Source organism: Pleurodeles waltl, chromosome 2_2 (genome assembly GCF_031143425.1).
Source record: "Pleurodeles waltl isolate 20211129_DDA chromosome 2_2, aPleWal1.hap1.20221129, whole genome shotgun sequence".
NCBI classification, from domain to species: domain Eukaryota; kingdom Metazoa; phylum Chordata; class Amphibia; order Caudata; family Salamandridae; genus Pleurodeles; species Pleurodeles waltl.
The window spans coordinates 300,444,717-300,462,873 of record NC_090439.1 but is presented as its reverse complement, the minus strand read 5'-3'; the positions used below and the strand labels follow the sequence as shown (position 1 = coordinate 300,462,873).

The following is an 18,157-nucleotide window of genomic DNA, read 5'->3' as shown; positions in this document are numbered from 1 at the left end:
CTTGGCTTTGGCGATCCTGCGCCTCAATACTCCCCCCTCCCCCACCCCGCCTCATGGAGTAGCGATTGCATTATGAGTGTTCGTTGGGCCTGGAAGGCTGGGCCAGAGGACTGTAGGATGTAGAAGGTGAAAGTGATGTATGGGTGAACGCCACCGCCAGATGCGAGCTGATCGGGGTATCTCATGGACACTGATTTTACATTTGTGTGTCTCAGATAATGCTGCACTGTTCTATTGTTTTTGTGTTTCCTAAATTCTGCATGACAAATGCTAACAAAGAGAAGTTTTAAAAAAATACAATAAAAATTGTGTATACTCCTAGGAAAAAGGAAATGTGTCAGGCAGCTCCAGCTTCTTGTGCTATCCTGCTGTATAGGTGTTAGCCGCCCCATTATAAAAATAAAAAAAACACAAGGCAGGCTTGCTGCACTATCTTAATACATTTGAAAGCATGTAGCCCGGAAAAAATGGCAAGGCTGGGGGAAAACTCCCCCTCTGTCCTCCTTGTAAATAAACTGTATTGACATGTACTGTAGGTTAATTTATTTTATGTGGCAATTCGGAAAACCTGGTATGGATCCCACTCTCCTGGTCCAGTGTAATAAAAAACAGCTCATGTGACACAGCATACAGTTTACATCAACCCAAAAGGAACTAGTCGTCTGGTGTGTATTTATATATTTTAAACTATTTAAAAACATGATACACCCAATAATGTACTCGCTATTCTGTTCTATGGACAACAAGGTCAACAGCGAATATTACAAAGATTCATCTTCGTTTACGATATATTCATGAGCATTTCGATAAATTAATCACTCTAAGGAAAATGTTTTTTTGTAAATTGTAATTTGTACGCATTTTCCTCTCTTTTATCTCCTTGGAATTAAATCAGAAGCACAAAGCTTGTACCAAATGTTCTCTTCATAAACGGGAGGTTTAAAGAGGCAATTAGTTGTAAATAAGACGGTTTTGATCAGACATGCACGCACAGTGAACTGCGAGCGAGGTTCAATCCTTACCTGTAGCAGTTGTTGGAAAACTTGTTGTAACTGGAAAAGGCTATTAGCACACCAAACCCAATGCCGAGCGAGAAGCAGATCTGGGTAGCGGCGTCGATCCAAACCTGCGAACAGGCCCCAGATCCGGACACAAAAGAAAGGAGGGAGAGAAGAGAAAGCAAGAGCTGCTATTAGAGATAATTGCAGGAAACTCATTCAGCCCAAAGATGAAAGATAGCGCTGAATACATAGTAATTTTGCAAATTACTGTTGAACGCATGTGCACAATTCAATTTCTCAGATTACCACTTTGCGTTATACCGTCGTGAGCTCTTGGAAAGAGAAATTGTCCCCGGATACTGTTGGCCTTTCCCATAAAAAAAATAACGCCTCAACTTTACTCACGACTCTAATCCCATTAGGAAATATGTTTCCCCATTGCGTTGCACAGTTTTTTCGTTTTTCATCATAAAGTGATTTTTTCCTCCTTTTATGTCAGTATTGGCCTAATGAGCTGGTTGAGCACTTAACGTGTGCATTTCTACAACTGCTGCCGCCTCTGCGTGCCCAGCTCCCTCTGGAAATAGTTAAGAATCAGCCTTTAAGTACTAAACGCTTCATTGAACTCCATGGATGCAGTGCGGTTAAACAAATAGAAGACAAATGTCGGAGCGAAAAAAGCACACAGAAGCTGACCCGACAGCATTACGTTACTAGTATTGACAAAGCAAATAGGCTGTTTTATGGTACAGCACATGGACACACTGCATTGCATTGTGAATTTACATAGCGCTTAGAATCCCTGATGAGGTGCTAAAGCGCCCTCCTAATAGCCACACACACGTTGACATACATAGGACCTAATATTAAAAAGTGATTCACACTACACTTTTGCCATTTATAAGTACCATAGATTACAGGTGTTGCGACTATCAAAGTTAATGGCGCGCAAGTTGCAGAATTCGGAAGGATGGAAGGCTCAGTTGACCTGCCAGGATGCTCCAGACAACAGCATATGCCAGCATCAAATGCTGAACTCATTTGGCCATCCTACTGTCATTTCACATACATGCAAATATGGAAAGAGATCAGCGAACCTACAGTCAGATACGCGCACAGACAAGCAGGCACCCATTCTCAGAGACCTACAGGCACCAATGGATGCAGACAACCTTGCATAAAGTCTACCATAAACACAGATGAAAAGACATTTATAACAAAATGGTGGCTGCTTATTTGACATTTTTTGCTCCTCTAAGGTAATGTCAAAAATGCTAGAAGCGCCAAGAGAGTGGAAATGAGTGATCAAATAAGAGGGAATGAGGAAAGGGCCTTAAGAATGGAATGATCTTCCTCAAAATGAAGTGGTAGGTGGTAGCCCATTTGGTCGGAGGCAGTAGGAGAGGGTTAGATGTTAAAATGAAGCAGTGTAAATATGGAAATGGAGAGTTGAGAAATGTTCCAGAGTGTTCCAGCCAGGAAGAAACAGGTATCCATCTCTCCAAACCAAAGCAGAAATATACATAGTTCACATACATGGTACAGAGATAAAAAAAAGGAAAACAATGGATTCAGGGTTGCACCTGACCTATTTTCTACCAGCTCCACCAGTACTTTAATGTCACAGCCTGTACAAAAGTAAGCAAAATCTCTTAAAGCTGGGATTTGTAGCTCTTATCTTTACATACTTCAAACAACAAATACAAATAGAAAACACTTTTAAATGTGTTCTAGAGCTGGGTTAATGATCACCGACTAATAATTGAAGTAAACAAAGACAGAATAGTCCTCGTGCAAAGGAATACTTGCGATTTTCTATGTAGTATCAGGGCCAGGGCTTTGCAGACTCTTAAAACAACAAATGACCAGTATTTTTCTCTTGGAAAGATGGAGATCTAACTTGATTGTGGAAGTGGCCTCTGAGCAAACTGCAATCCGCAAAATGTTTTGCTGGCCTAACAAGAAACACATTTCCATGATACAAAAGAACGGAAGTGCTTCTTCTTCAGTATGAAATAGGTGCCCACTGAAGCACTTTAATTGGATAATAGATCTCCACAGAGGTGTGAAAAACAGAGTTGTCCTGCTTCATCCATGTTAAAAATGGGGTCTCTTTGGCAGTCGGTTTGCACCCTGTCCAAGTAGGGACCCTCAGTCTAGTCAGGATAAGGGCGATCCCTGCTCAGATAACCCCTGCTCACCCCCTTGGCAGCTTGGTGTGAGCAGGCAGGCTTATCTCAGAAGCAATGTGAAAAGCATTTGCACATAACACACAGTAATACAGTGAAAACACTACAAAAGGACACCGCACCAGTTTTAGAAAAATGGACAATATTTATCTATATAAAACAAAACCAAATACGATGAAAATCCAACATACAATAAATAAGATATGCATTTTGCAACAATTACTAAAAAAGGCAGTTCCTTGAAGTCAATAGCTCCGTCTGGGGCTATCACAGTGTTGTGAACCACAAATCAAACAGTTCAGACCGGCCGCGGCATCACGGGCCAGCTACGGTGTCAGGAAGACCTGCAAACAGTACCTTGACAATGCAGGGTGTCGTGATCTTCGCAATGAGGTCCAGAGAGCGGCGTCACTGGCATCGCAGTGCTGGTTCTGGAGGTTGGTGAGTGGGTCATCATGCCCTTAAAGTCACACTGGTTGCAGATCCAACTCCAGGCTGATGAAGTCAGGAGCACAGGTCACAGTGCAGGCAGAGGCTCGGTGACGGTCTCCAGCGGCCTTGGTGAGACCAGGGCTGCGGTGTGAAGCAGGCGGTGCGACGTGCATGTGTCACTAGGTCACAGTGCAGGCAGCGGCAGCGGTGTTGCTGAAGCGCTGTCGTCGGTAGGGCCCAAGTCGGTAGTGTGCCGCAGGACGGGCTCTGTGCTGAGATCGTGGGTTGCGGTGCAGACAGGGACACCTGGTGATGACAGTGGAGTCAATGGTGCTGGCATCAGAGGACCGGGGCTGCGGTGCAGGATGGGACGGTGCTTTGTGTACCTCACGAGCGGTGTCCACAGGCCACGGACCAGGCAGTGGGCCCGGTGTCAGCAGGAGTGGCAGTGTCGGGGATGCCCAGGCTGTGATGTGAGCAAGATGATGCTGGAGTGCAGGGCCAACAGGTCATGGTGGAAGCAGCGGCTCAGTAGCGGTGTTAGATGGCGGTTGTGGTGTGGTGTGAAGCGAGGCGATGGGCTCCGTGCGGTGGCGGTAGGCCACAGTGCAGGCAAATGGCGTCATTGGCGGCGTTGCAGTGATTTTTCTTTTTGAACATACAGTTCCCTGTGCTGCAGGCAGATGAAACTGAAGTCTTTGGTATCTCTAAGACTTCCAACAGGAGGCAAGCTCTATTCCAAGCCCTTGAAACAAGCAGGATACACAGCAAAGTTCACCCTTTGCTCTCTTTTAAGGCAGTAGCAGCAACTGCAGGCTAACCCAGCAAAGCCCACACGCAAAGGGGCAGTACTCCAGCTCTTCTCCCTGAAAGAGGTTCCTCTTGATCCAGAAAGATTCTAACAGTCTAGGGATTTGGATCCACTACTTAAACCCCTTTCTGCTTTTGAAGTAGGCAAACGTCAAAGGAAAGTCTCTGTTGTTAACAAGATCCTGACTTGCCCAGGTTTGGCCCTAGACACACACCAGGGGTTCGGAGACAGCATTGTGTGAGGGCAGGCACAGTCCTTTCAGGTGTAAGTGACGACTCCTCTCTCCACTCTAGCCCAGATGTCACATCAGGATAAGTAGGCTACTCCCCATCTACCTTTGTGTCACTGTCTAGAGGGAATTCACATTAGCATAACTGTCAGTCTGACCCAGATGTGGAATACACAAGCAGGCAGAGGCACAGAATGGTTTAAGCAACAACATGCCCACCTTCTGAAAGTGGCATTTTCAAACTGACAATTTAAAAAACAACTTTACTAAAAGGTGTATTTTAAATTGTGAGTTCAAAGACCACAAACACCAATATCGATCTGCTCTCAAAGGGAAACTGAACTTTAATAATTTTTAAAGGCAGCACCCATGTTAACCTGTGAGAGAGATAGATCTTGCAACAGTGAAACCCAAATCTGGCAGTATTTCACTGTTAGGACATGTAAATCACATCAATACATGTCCCACCTTCAACATACACTGCACCCTGCCTTACATGTATAAAAGGGAAGGTTTGTCTGCTGCCTCAACTCCTGGTGGGACTCAAAGTCAAAGGAGCCTCTTCTGTCGCCTGGGGGGGCCGGCCAACAGACGCGGGCACTACAAAGCGTGCCACATAGCCCCCGCTGCTTGCCTGCTGCCTCAACTCCTGGTGAGACTACAAGTCTCAGGAGCCTCTTCTGTCACCGGGGGGAGGGGGGGGGCAGCCAACAGACACGGGCGCTACAAAGGGCGCCACGTAGCCCCCGCCGCTTGCCTGCTGCCTCAACTCCTGGTGGGACTCGAAGTCCCAGGAGCCTCTTCTGTCCCCTGTGGGGGCCGGCCAACAGAGGTGCGTGCTACAAAGTGCGCCGCGCAGCCCCACGGCACGGGACGCACACGGGCCGCGCCCGAGCAAAGCCCAGGCCAAGGGTGAGCCCGTCTGTGCCCATCTGAAACCGAGTGAGACCGGGTTGGGCCATCCCTCTTGACTTTAGGGTAGGAATCCATTGAGTCTTTGTTGGGGTTCCATACTACCATAAATTCCAGCACCCACAATGGTAAAGCGCAAGGCGCAAGGAAGCCCTAATATGGTCCCAGTGCAACCTAAACTTCTGAGACTCCATAAACCACCAAAGGCTCCTAATAATTGTGTATCCAATGAGATTGATAATTTGATCGAGGAGGTCGAATTCATAATTAAACAAAAAGAAATGAAGCTTCCAGAGAAAAGGCCCAAATATGGTCCCCTTGACTCCTTTTTTCCAAGTTGTTCGTCCAAAGGGAATCCACTTTCAAGGAAGTCATCTCGCTAGCACCTGGATCTCAGCTTGATGGCCCAGATGCAAATCTAACTCAACAGACTTTAGTTCAACTGGTATCAGACGACATTACGCCAGACACTGCGATTGTCCATAATATTCCATGTTCTAACTGTTCTCTCCCATTGGTCTCACAACCAAGTGACTCCGGGAGCCCGCCTCTGAACTTTCAATCTTCGGACTGCTTATCTCCCGTGGTTTCTTCCCAAAAGGAGTCGATCTCTGTTGTGCTGGGTCTGCAAGAAGAGGTCAGGGATTTAAAACAAGCACTATCAGAAGTATTATCTATCTTGCATGTTATCAGCTTGTCGGGGGCTTTAGTATCTGTACAAAATAAAGTTTGGACGAGCACTACTGCTCATTCACTCTCGCTCCCCAATCCTATTACGAATGCAGCTGGTCCTAGTGACTGGCCCTGGCCACCTTATAATGCAAGTGAAGCCCCGACCAAGCACCATGAGTCTGTGCGTTCTAGCGCACCATCTAGTGTACCACCGAGGATAAGCCGGTATCCCAAAATGAAGTGGGACTTTTTGGTAACTCAATTACCTTGTACACGTTCCACCACTACCAACTTTTTAAATATGTGCAAGGTACCCCCCTTATCCCCGAACTTGCGTGAAGTTGATATATCCCTGAAAAATAAGGTTGTTTATTGGCTAAGACACACTAGACAATGTAGTTCCATTATTTATTCTGATATAATTTCGGCCAAACTTCATACTGACCAGCCAGGCCAATGGGACTTTATCAGATTAAATTTAGCCAGTCCAAGTTTGGTAAAGGGATTGTTATCCATGGAAGCCCGATTCCCCATGCAAAATGGCTCAAGTATTGGTCTTCAAAACACCCTCCTGAGCCTATGTCTATGCAGGATATAATCCCTTTATGTGCAAGCAACAGGCCCTCCAAGGTGGGTGTCGATTCACTAGAAAAGCCCAAAACCCAAAGTTGTGTAATTATGGAAGGGTGTTCATACGCCGAATTCCAAACTAGGAAATATGACTTTATAGAGCACCGATCTTGCTTATCTGTCTTAGACCCCCCAGAGGTTCTATCAGACATTGACTGACTACTATCTAGGCTGAGCCCAAAAGACAGAAGCTTATCACTTCCTAAGTCTATTGTAACCATAGCTAAAGGTCGGCCTACAGATCCTCTCTTGCAGAGGATTTTAGCGCTGCCCCCCAAAGATATTATATCTAAATCACCACTCTCCCAATCTCAAGATGGGTTGAGTTTACTTGATATCCCCCAGGAAAAGCCTAGGGTCCATAAGATACTGACCTTAAAAATGTTAACATGGAATGTGGCTGGGATTAGAAACAAAATAGATGATGTTGATTGGGGGCTGTTTATAGATAAATTCAGTATGTGTCTGTTTCAAGAAACCTGGGCTATTACAAATATACATAGACATGGGTTTACTTCCTTTTGTGAGGAAGCCTGGGGGTCCCCTGCTGGTAGAGCAGCAGGAGGGCTCATCACATGGCTAAGAATATCAGATGTGGGTGAAGTTAGCAAACTATGGGGGTGATTCTAAGTCTGGCGGGCGGCGGAGGCCGCCCGCCAAACTTCCCCCTCCAAAATACCGCTCCGCGGTCGGAAGACCGCTGAGGGTATTCTGTGTTTTGCACTGGCACAGCCCACTGGCACAGCCCAGTGCAAAACACAGAATACCCTCAGCGGTCTTCCGACCGCGGAGCGGTATTTTGGAGGGGGAAGTCTGGCGGGCGGCCTCCGCCGCCCGCCAGACTTAGAATCACCCCCATAGTTTGCTAACTTCACCCACATCTGATATTCTTAGCCATGTGATGAGCCCTCCTGCTGCTCTACCAACAGGGGACCCCCAGGCTTCCTCACAAAAGGAAGTAAACCCATGTCTATGTATATTTGTAATAGCCCAGGTTTCTTGAAACAGACACATACTGAATTTATCTATAAACAGCCCCCAATCAACATCATCTATTTCGTTTCTAATCCCAGCCACATTCCAGGGTTAGAATTACCCCCTATATGTGGATTCACCAGATATATTAGCTCTGTCTATTCAGACAAAGCAAGATTTACCCTTGCTTCTTGTCAATGTATACAATAGACCTAGCCACCACAACCAATCATCTAAAACTATCCAGATTTTGAACGCTTTTTTGTCAGATTATAGCACGACTCACTGCATTATCATTGCCGGGGATTTTAATGTAATGCTGGAACCCAATTCTGTGTTCACAGAAGCTATCCAGTTAGAAGATAGTGTATGGAATATTCCCCCATACGCAGCCCAGAGAAAACATCCAAAATCCAATGCCAGGGCTTTGCAAATCATCGACCTTATGCTAACTTATGGTCTTCGTCCAGGAAATGGCAGTTTTCCATCCGGCACCCCTGCTAAATCCACATATTTTAGAGGGTCCTACAGCAGTATACTTGACCTCATACTTATTGATGTGAGGCAGTGGTATACTGTTCTAGACCTCAATGTGGGTGACCAATACAATAGCGACCATGCCCCGCTTATTATAACTTGCGACAGCCAACTTCCTTTGGGAAACTCTGCACGATCACCTCATGAACTTTCTTTCCCCCTAGAGGTTTCTTCCAACAAACATGCCCTGAAATGGGACTCATTTAGAAACTCACCTAAACTATGGGGGAAATTTTGCAAACTAATTTTGAGTTACCAACTGCCTATTATCTCTTCTCTGTACTCCCCAAATGAAGTGTTGGATTTGCATGGGGACTTATTTGCGGCTGTAAGAATGCTATTAATTAAATCCAGTGGTGGGAACAAACAACTGGGTAAAGAATTGCACTTAAGGTGGTTTGGCAAGCCATGTAAGGATGTCAAGAGCAATCTCTTACGAGCCATCAAATCGAAAGACAGAACTGAGATAATGCATGCTAGGCGCAAATACACATCTGCTATTAAGTCTAGTAAACACTTATGGGAGGAAACATCGTGGCAGGAACTATTGATGGTGGCTAGGGATAAAGACTCTTTTCGCTTTTGGTCCCTGGTAGCCAGAAATATGCGTGGTGATAATTCAAGACCTGACTGTCGTATTCCTTCTGAGGTTTGGACTGCTCATTTTACCGAATTATACAGTCGTGATCCCATCATTGCTTGTGTCCTTGAAAATGATCTCATTGAGGAATTGCCTCCTACATCCAGCCTTACTCCCTTCTCCCTTAAGGAAACTGAGATGGCTCTTAGGGCCCAAAAACCAGGTAAAGTCCCTGGACTGGATGGTATACCGGTGGATCTCTTTAAATCTGATCCTGTGTGTTGGGGTCCCTGCATAAATAGGGTGTCCAATGCCGTTTTAGAAAGTGGCAACTATCCTAAAACCTGGAAGGGAGCAATCATTGTCCCTATTTATAAAAAAGGTAAAAGGGGGCTACCGGGAAACTATAGACCCATTGGTTTGTTGGACAACTTACAAAAAATATTTTGTCATCAGGTATTGGGTAGATTAAAGGACTGGATGGATGCCAATCAAGTATTGAGTAATTTACAGGCTGGTTTACGACAAAAGATCAGTACAGTTGACCAGGCTTTTCGTTTCCTTACGATCAAATGGAGGGTAGTGGACGTGGAGGCCAGGAAACTCTTTGTCGCCTTTGTCGACCTTAAGTCTGCCTTCGATTTGGTCCCAAGTAGGAAACTGTGAGGAGTTCTGAACAAAGCTGGAGTGCCGGGCCCCTTATTAAATCTGATTAAGGAGTTGCACTCAGGGAGCTATGCCAGAATTAGATGGGGGGCGCAAGGAGAACTAACAGGCAAGATTGCAGTATGCAGAGGAGTGAGACAGGGATATGTATTGGCCCCTACCCTGTTTTTACTGTTTATCAACGCCTGTATCCCCTACCTAATGGATTGTGACAGTGATGCCCCCAAGTTGTGAGAGAAAGGGTACTGTGTCTGCTCTTTGCAGATGATACTCTGCTATTATCGCAAACTGCCTCTGGCCTAACTAAATTGTTAGATAAGTTCACATGCTTTTGTAAAGACTATGGTTTGGAAATAAATTCTTCCAAAACCAAGTGTTTGGTGTCCCCAAACAAAAGGCTAGGAAAAAAATATATTTGAAAAGAGAGGCCTTAGAAAGAGTTTTTGATTTTGATTATTTGGGTTTTAGTTTGGAGAACTCCCAGAAATGGAAGGCACATTTAGCTAAGTCCGTTATGAGTTTAAAACAGAAATCGGGATGAATTTTGAGATACGTTGCCAATCCCCTAGTTTTGCAATCACTCCTCCATTAGAAATATATCAAGCTCAGGATAGGGGTTGAGTAATATATGGTACAGAGCTATGGAGTTATTGTAATCTGAATGATCTGGAGAAAGCTGAAAACTCTTTTTTGAAAATGTTATGAAAATTCCTGCAAGCTCTCCAACCTCCAAGTGGAGAAGTGTGGCAAAATGGTTAGAGCGGCAGACCCTGATGCAGAGATCTGGCCCTGGACCAGGGTTTACCTTGGACCAGATAATTCTCACCTCAGTGCCTAATCTAATTAATGGGTCCTGCTCTGTAACTCTGGGCAATAGTTTGCTTGATCTCCACAATGGCCCTCACAGAGCTTGGACGCCTGACTTCACCCTGGGGCTGTACAGGAGTGGATGCCTTACAGGGAAAAGCCAGGAGGGGTTCCACATCGGTGTGCATACAGCGCCTTGAGACCCTAACGGGTGAGTAGCGTGCTACACAAGTGCGAAGTTTAACCTTGCCCATTTGGTTGGATTTAAACCTTTACTCTATCTCACATGTCGCTGCCTTACGCCCATTGACTTACTCGCTTATGTTATGGTCCTCAGATATTTTTGGCCCATATAGAGCCGGGCTTAGTACCTTAGTGAGCGCACAAGCCCTAAAAAGGGTTAGGTGGTGTAAATATGTGAAATAATCTCTTTTCGCTCTTGGATTGAGCAGTTTCTGGTTGGATCCTGCACATCTCCCAAAAAATGCTGTTCAGCTTGTGAAGGCTGCATATTGGTTGAAAGTCCAAGTGGAAAAACTAGCAGAGGTTCCCTCACCCAGCTTAACTAATAGTTTTGTATCCTTGAAGTGCCACTATGAATTTGAGAATTTTATGGACATGATTGTTTCCCCTTTTGCACGAGTACTTTTTATTAGATTCAGGTTGGGAACACTACCAGTCTGTTTGTTTACTTGTAAATGGCCCAGCTCAGGTGCTGACAGTGATTTATGCCCAATCGGATGTGGAGTTGTTGAACACTTAGTGCATGTATTATTTTGTTACCCTGCGTATTGCAAGCAAAGAGCACGTTGGCTCATTCCACTTTGTAGATCCATGGGCTTTGCGAGTGGGTCAGTAGCTTTTAGGATTCTTAAATCAAATGCCCGTTGCGAAGTGGCATGTCCACTGGCGAAGTTTCTGGAGGCCATATGGCCAATCAGACATAAATTTCTGAAGTCAGGAGTATGCCACTCAATTTAACCCCACTTCGCCCTGAGCTGGTAATAGCAGTTGAAGTGCATCTTTTGTGCCGAGATTTAAATGAATTTTATGTGCCGTGGACTGTATTTATTTATTGCTACTTTTATGCATTTGATTATTTTCTTTCAAACTCAATTTACGTATTTTAAATGATGGTTGAGGTGTTTGATGTATTGTTTTATGTTGTCATTTTTATCCACTTATCTTAATACTTTTTAAAAACAATGTATTTATGTCTTTTTATCTGCTTTGATGGTATTATTTTGCCGAATAAAGCTATCTATCTATATCTATATCGCAAAACACATCAATACATGTCCCACCTTTAACATACACTGCACCCTGCCTTACATGTATAAAAAGGGAAGGTTTAGGCCTGGTCAATGGGTACACTTCCCAAGTCAAACTGGCAGTTTAAAACTGCACACACAGACACTGCAGTGGCAGGTCTGAGCCATGTTTACAGGCAACTCACGTGGGTGGCACAATCAGTGCTGCAGGTCCACTAGTAGCATTTCATTTACAGGCCCTGGGTACCTCTAGTGCACTTTACAAGAGACTTACCAGTAAATCAAATATACTAATCATGGATAAACCAATAAACAGTACAATTTATATAGGAAGCACTTGCACTTTAGCACTGATTAGTAGTGGTAAAGTGCACAGGGACAATAAACCAGAAAAAACAGAGTCCAGTATACCATAAAAATAGGAGGTCAGAAGGCAAAAGAACAGGGGAGACATACCAAAAGCTGTCAGGTCTAACAGACGGGGACATGCAACTATTGAGGGACATGACCTGTGGCATGCCGTCATTCAATAGAGGTCGAACATGTAGACCACCTTCATGCAGTCTACATTTTGTGCCACCTCTAGATCCCACTCTTTGGTGTAGATAGAAGGGTCCTTCTGTTTACACACTTCACCTCCCTGGGGGTCTTACCCATTACCAGCATCGGACTAAGGGGGTCATTCCGACCCTGGCGGTCATAGACCGCCAGGGCCGGGGACCGCGGATGCACCGCCAACAGGCTGGCGGTGCATCCAGGCCAATTCTGACCGCGGCGGTAAAGCCGCGGTCAGAAAAGGGAAACCGGCGGTTTTCCGCCGGTTTTCCCCTGGCCTGAAGAATCCTCCATGGCGGCGCTGCAGGCAGCGCCGCCATGGGGATTCCGACCCCCTTCCCATACAAAGTGCATAGGATCATACAGCCAAATCTACACTAGTCAATACTTCAATGACTATGTGAGGGGGACCTGCCCCCTGTCCTCAAGCACATAGGTACTGTCAAGGAATGAACCCTTTATGCTACAGGTTTTTGTAACAGCCTGCAATAGATTTCTGCTTATACAATTCTGTGAATACAGCTGCTGTAGTTGGGTAGGAACAAGAAGTCTCACCTTGTGGGATAATTTGAGAAAAAGTAAAAAATGCACTTGCACTGGTAAATTGCTACCCATACAATACCACTAGATCAAGGCAGACAGAGAGCTCTAGGGAATACTGCCAAACAAAATATTCATCATACACCCAAAATAAAATATCCCATGGCAAATTAAATACTATGGGGGTCATTACGACCCTGGCGGAAGGCGGAGAACCGGCGGTAAGACCGCCAACAGGCTGGCGGTCTTACCTTGTGGAATTATGACCATGGCGGTTACCGCCATGGTCATCCGCCGGTTCTCCATTCCGCCCGCTGGGCTGGAGACCTGGGTCTCCAGCCCGGCGGCCGTCACTATACCGCCGGCGGTATTTGGACCCAGCTTACCGCCGTGGATTTCCAGCGGTTTGAATCGCCATGAAATCCATGGCGGTAAGCACTATCAGTGCCAGGGAATCCATTCCCTGGCACTGATAGAGGTCTCCCCCACCCCTCACACCCACCCGACTCCCTCCTCTACACTCTCCACCACCCCTGCCATCCCCCAAAGGTGGCAGGGCCCCCCCCCACCCTGACCCCCAACATCACATAACTCACACACACCCGACACGCATGCAGGCACCACCAACACACACATGCACACACCTCGACATACATGCCAACATCCACACACACAGTCAGACACGCACACCCACATTCAAACATACACGCAAACATCCATACAGACATACCCACAGGCATACACGCACTCATTCCCAAACATGCATCACCCCCACAAGCATACACGCACTCACACACCCCCTCTACATACTCAGACGCACACCCCCATGCACCCACACAACACACAACACCCCCCCACCTCCTCCCCTAACGGACGATCGACTAACCTGGTCCGTCGATCCTCCGGGAGGGGACGGGAGCCATGGGGGCAGCTCCGCCGACACCACACAGCAAACAGAACACTGCCACGGCGAGTCACAGGATGTGATTCGCTGGGCGGTGTTCTGTTGGCGTGGCGGTGGAGCAACCTCCACTTCCCCGCCGCCCGCCAGTATAGCTGTTGGCAGCTCTCCGTCCGTAAAGGGACGGAGAGCTGCCAACGGTCATAATAGGCCGAGCGGCAAACCGCCTGCACTGGCGGTCTTCTGCACGGCGGTCCCTCGGCGGTCTTGAAAAAAGACCGCCGAGGTCAAAATGACTCCCTATGTTTTTATTTCCTATGGGCAGTATTTACTCATAAAAGCAATATTCACATAGTAGGAATCACAGAGAAGACTGAAGGGCCTAGTACAGAACATTATCTAGAAGAGTAGCAAAGCACAATTGATGCCCCACATGGCCTCTCAAATTCGGCCTCTAGTCCTTGCACTGATGCCTGGATTTTCAACTAAACCTATCATATTATGACTAATATCTTAAAGGCACAAAAGAATGATGGACGGAGTGCTGACAATGCAAACACTCTCCCCCAGTCACAGATCTGGGTTTAATCCATAGTTTTTTTGCTACCCATGCCATTCCAGTTTGGACCCAGCCATATGCAAATCAGTCTTGACCCTGTTCCCCGTGGGAACAGTCCAGCCCGAACTGCCAGGCCAGGTCTTCCCTGGACTGGAAACAAGCATCCTGGGACCGGTTTCGGGGTTTCACCCCTCATCAGCCAGGCTAGCTTGAATCCAGTGGCATGGGAAGCACGGGACCCACATCTGGGCATACCCTTCCCACTTAGGGCGACATTAACAACACAAAAGAATGATGGACGGAGTGCTGACAATGCAAACACTCTCCCCAGTCACAGATCTGGGTTTAATCCATCGTTTTTTTGCTGCCCATGCCATTCCAGTTTGGACCCAGCCATATGCAAATCAGTCCTGGCCCTGTTCCCCATGGGAACAGTCCAGCACGAACTGCCAGGCCAGGTCTTCCCTGGACTGGAAACAAGCATCCTGGGACCGGTTTCTGGGTTTCACCCCTCATCAGCCAGGCTAGCTTGAATCCAGTGGCATGGGAAGCACGGGACCCACGTCTGGGCATACCCTTCCCACTTAGGGCGACATTAACAACACAAAAGAATGATGGACGGAGTGCTGACAATGCAAACACTCTCTCCCAGTCACAGATCTGGGTTTAATCCATCGTTTTTTTGCTGCCCATGCCATTCCAGTTTGGACCCAGCCATATGCAAATCAGTCTTGACCCTGTTCCCCATGGGAACAGTCCAGCCCGAACTGCCAGGCCAGGTCTTCCCTGGACTGGAAACAAGCATCTTGGGACCGGTTTCGGGGTTTCACCCCTCATCAGCCAGGCTAGCTTGAATCCAGTGGCATGGGAAGCACGGGACCCACGTCTGGGCATACCCTTCACACTTAGGGCGACATTAACAACACAAAAGAATGATGGACGGAGTGCTGACAATGCAAACACTCTCCCCCAGTCACAGATCTGGGTTTAATCCATCTCTTAAAGGTACAGAGCCAATATTCTACAGTAAGACAGCCAACATGGGCAATTGATTATTGAAAAGAAGTGAAATATTCATCTTCCTGGACTACACTTCAGCCATACAATGAAAAACGTGACTACTTTCTAGAAATTAAATGGACAATAAGCCAAATGGGATTGAAATATATGCTACTGTTTGTGGCTAAATTGTAGACAATGCACACTTCTTCAGTATTGTTAAAGAACAAAAGCAAAATAACTCTCCACCCTGGCATACCAACAAAAGATCTAGCTGTGACCAAAAGCATAAAACTGTGGCAGACATGTTAGGTTGTTGAGACCCTGTAGTGCTGCACACAGCAGTGAACCAAAATACTTTGCAAGCTATTGCCATTTTAGAACAAGCTCCAGATGATACCAATTCGAAACCATTAATCACTCCCCATGACCCTTGATAATATATGAGGGGCTGAGAAACCCATGGCTCAAAAGATTCCTGCTCTCAAACATGTTAATACAAGTGTGCGCTCCATCCACCCCTTTAAGTGATTCTCTGCTGTGGACATGAACGTTCACATTGCTGATTTGTTTATTACAATGTAAGTGCTGGTTGGCAGGTGGTGGGGGCAGCCACACATCTCTAAACACCCCTCAGCTCATTTCCCAGTATTCAAGATGATCATTTGGGAAGGGGTTGACTTGACCCATAGTTTATTTTGATGGGGGATTCTGCAGTGATATTTTGATGAATAAACACAAAAACCTTTGTGATGACAATTTGATTTTACCTATCAACCCTCACCCTCTGTCAGTATTCCACATTAGACATTCGGACATTATTGAATTGTCATTTTATGATGTGAAATGGACAGGGCATAACTACACCTGCCAAAGGCCAGAGTTTGTTCATAAGTCAAACTGAGGTCTATTCATATAGTAGTTCTCAGTAGGGGAAATATGACACTCCACCAGAAATGGAGGGGCCAATTATTTTGTATATTTATGTCAGCAGGTAACAGTGGTGCATGTTCCAGTGTGAATGTAGAGAGAGCATACAATTCCATAGGCAAGAAAGAGATGAAACATTTCGCTACTGCAAACCTTAGCCTGTAACTACACCACATGTGAGGAGTAACTAAGTGACAATAGAACGCTGGGTCGGGGGGGTTGAATGACAGCATTCATTACATAATGCGCCTATCTGGCCGAATTAACCATCATCTTTGGGCGGCAGGAGAAAGAGCTTTGTGAGGAGGGGGGCATTATTGTTCCTCAAGCTTGGTGTGCATATTTACCCAGCTAGCACAGACAGATTATGAGTTTAGGCCCCTTATATCTTTCTGGTTCAAGGCCGAGCTTACGGCTTGAGCTCAGTTCTCAATTGAGAGTGCCCAGGCAGAGAGCGTAGGAGAGTTGGGTGACATCCATCTGTGGGTTATCAAGCACTTAGCAAGGAGAAGAGCCAGATCTACGAACCAACCATACATTCTTTGAATTCTTTTTGGTCTGGAGCAGCATTCCTAGCAGGCAAGCATGAAAAGTGGAATTTGCCATACATCGTGCTAAAAAGTTTGGCTGACAGGACTGGGCTGAATGGGGAACGTGTTCACTTCAAAACCACTCTTTGAAGTTTCCCCCACTTCAAAGGCATTTTGGGGTATATAAACTGGGTCTCTTACCCCATCAAATCAGACACTTCCGGATCTACACCTGTACTCTGTCAGAGAGATTGCCTGGCTGCCCAAAGGGCTCATCTGGACTGCTTCACAGAAGGACTGCTTTTCTGCTTGTTGCCCTGCTGCCCGGTGCTCCTGACTCTGCTGGAAGGACTCTACCTTTCTCCTAAAGTGCTCTCCAACGGCTTGGATTGAACTTGCCTTCTGTTTCTGAAGTCTCACGGCCAACCAAGACTTCACCCCTTCAGGAAATCCTTGTGCGTTGGAAAATTGACACAGCGCCTGCCAAAATCAACGCAGCACCTGTATCCCGGCTAGAAAATCACTGCACCACGGAACGGAACAAAGCAGCATCAGACCCGCAACTGGAAATCTGACACACGCATGCCTCACGGCTGAAAAATCACTGCAGCGCCTACTGGATCACTACAGCACCTGCTCATTTCTACCAGTGCATCCAGAATTTTCAACACATCATCACTGGGTGTCAAAATAACTCTGCATCACAGTGAGGAAGAAAGGCTGCACTCCTGGAAATTGATGCATCACCTTGCAGCATGGAAAGATATTACGCATCAACAGTGCTGCACCGGAAAATCCAATGCAGCACCTTATTTTTCAACACAACTCCTGCTCTGCAGCCCCGTGTGTCATTATTTTTTTACGCATGCCAGGTACTGTATGTTACAAAGATACAACCACTGATTCTTAGGGATTGAGACCCTTTTAGACCTTTAAGTGATATCTCAACTTGTGCATATTGGATTTTGCTGTTTTGATCTAATTTTAGTCGGATAAATATTATCTATTTTTCTAAACCTGTGTGGTGTATTTTTGTGATGTTTTCACTGTGTTACTGTATGAGGAGCTTCAATAGGATTCCAGTGCCCGGGGGTTCCTACCAGGTTTTCATAGTGATATAAATAGTGCTTTGTGTAGTGCTGGCGAGAGAGACTGCTGACATGGGCGCATCATATAGCGGTTTCAGACGCGGGGCAAGAAGTGAAGCCTAGACCTTATAGAATACAGGTGGTAGATTGTCAGGGTCCAGTGTCTTACCTACGCATGGATAGCCTCCTTAATCTCAAAGAGGGTGATATCGCCATCAAGCGCTTTTCTCTGCTCAAGCAACACTCAGGGGAGAGTCCCAGCTTTTAAGAAGGACTCAATCTCCTCCGTCATTGTGATAGTCACTGATATGTAAAAGGAAGTGTGGCGTCATGTGAATGTAGC

At 46.1% G+C, this 18,157-nt stretch overlaps 1 protein-coding gene across 1 annotated transcript in view; it reads right to left on the bottom strand.

Annotated features, from left to right (window-relative positions):
- The window catches only part of SLC6A3 (solute carrier family 6 member 3), a 532,713-nt gene that overhangs the window by 114,632 nt on the left and 399,924 nt on the right, over positions 1–18,157 (bottom strand). Inside the window, exon 7 of the mRNA XM_069219760.1 lies at positions 1,023–1,126. Within this exon, the coding sequence (XP_069075861.1) occupies positions 1,023–1,126 (104 nt within the window). The remainder of the gene's footprint in view (positions 1–1,022; positions 1,127–18,157) is intronic.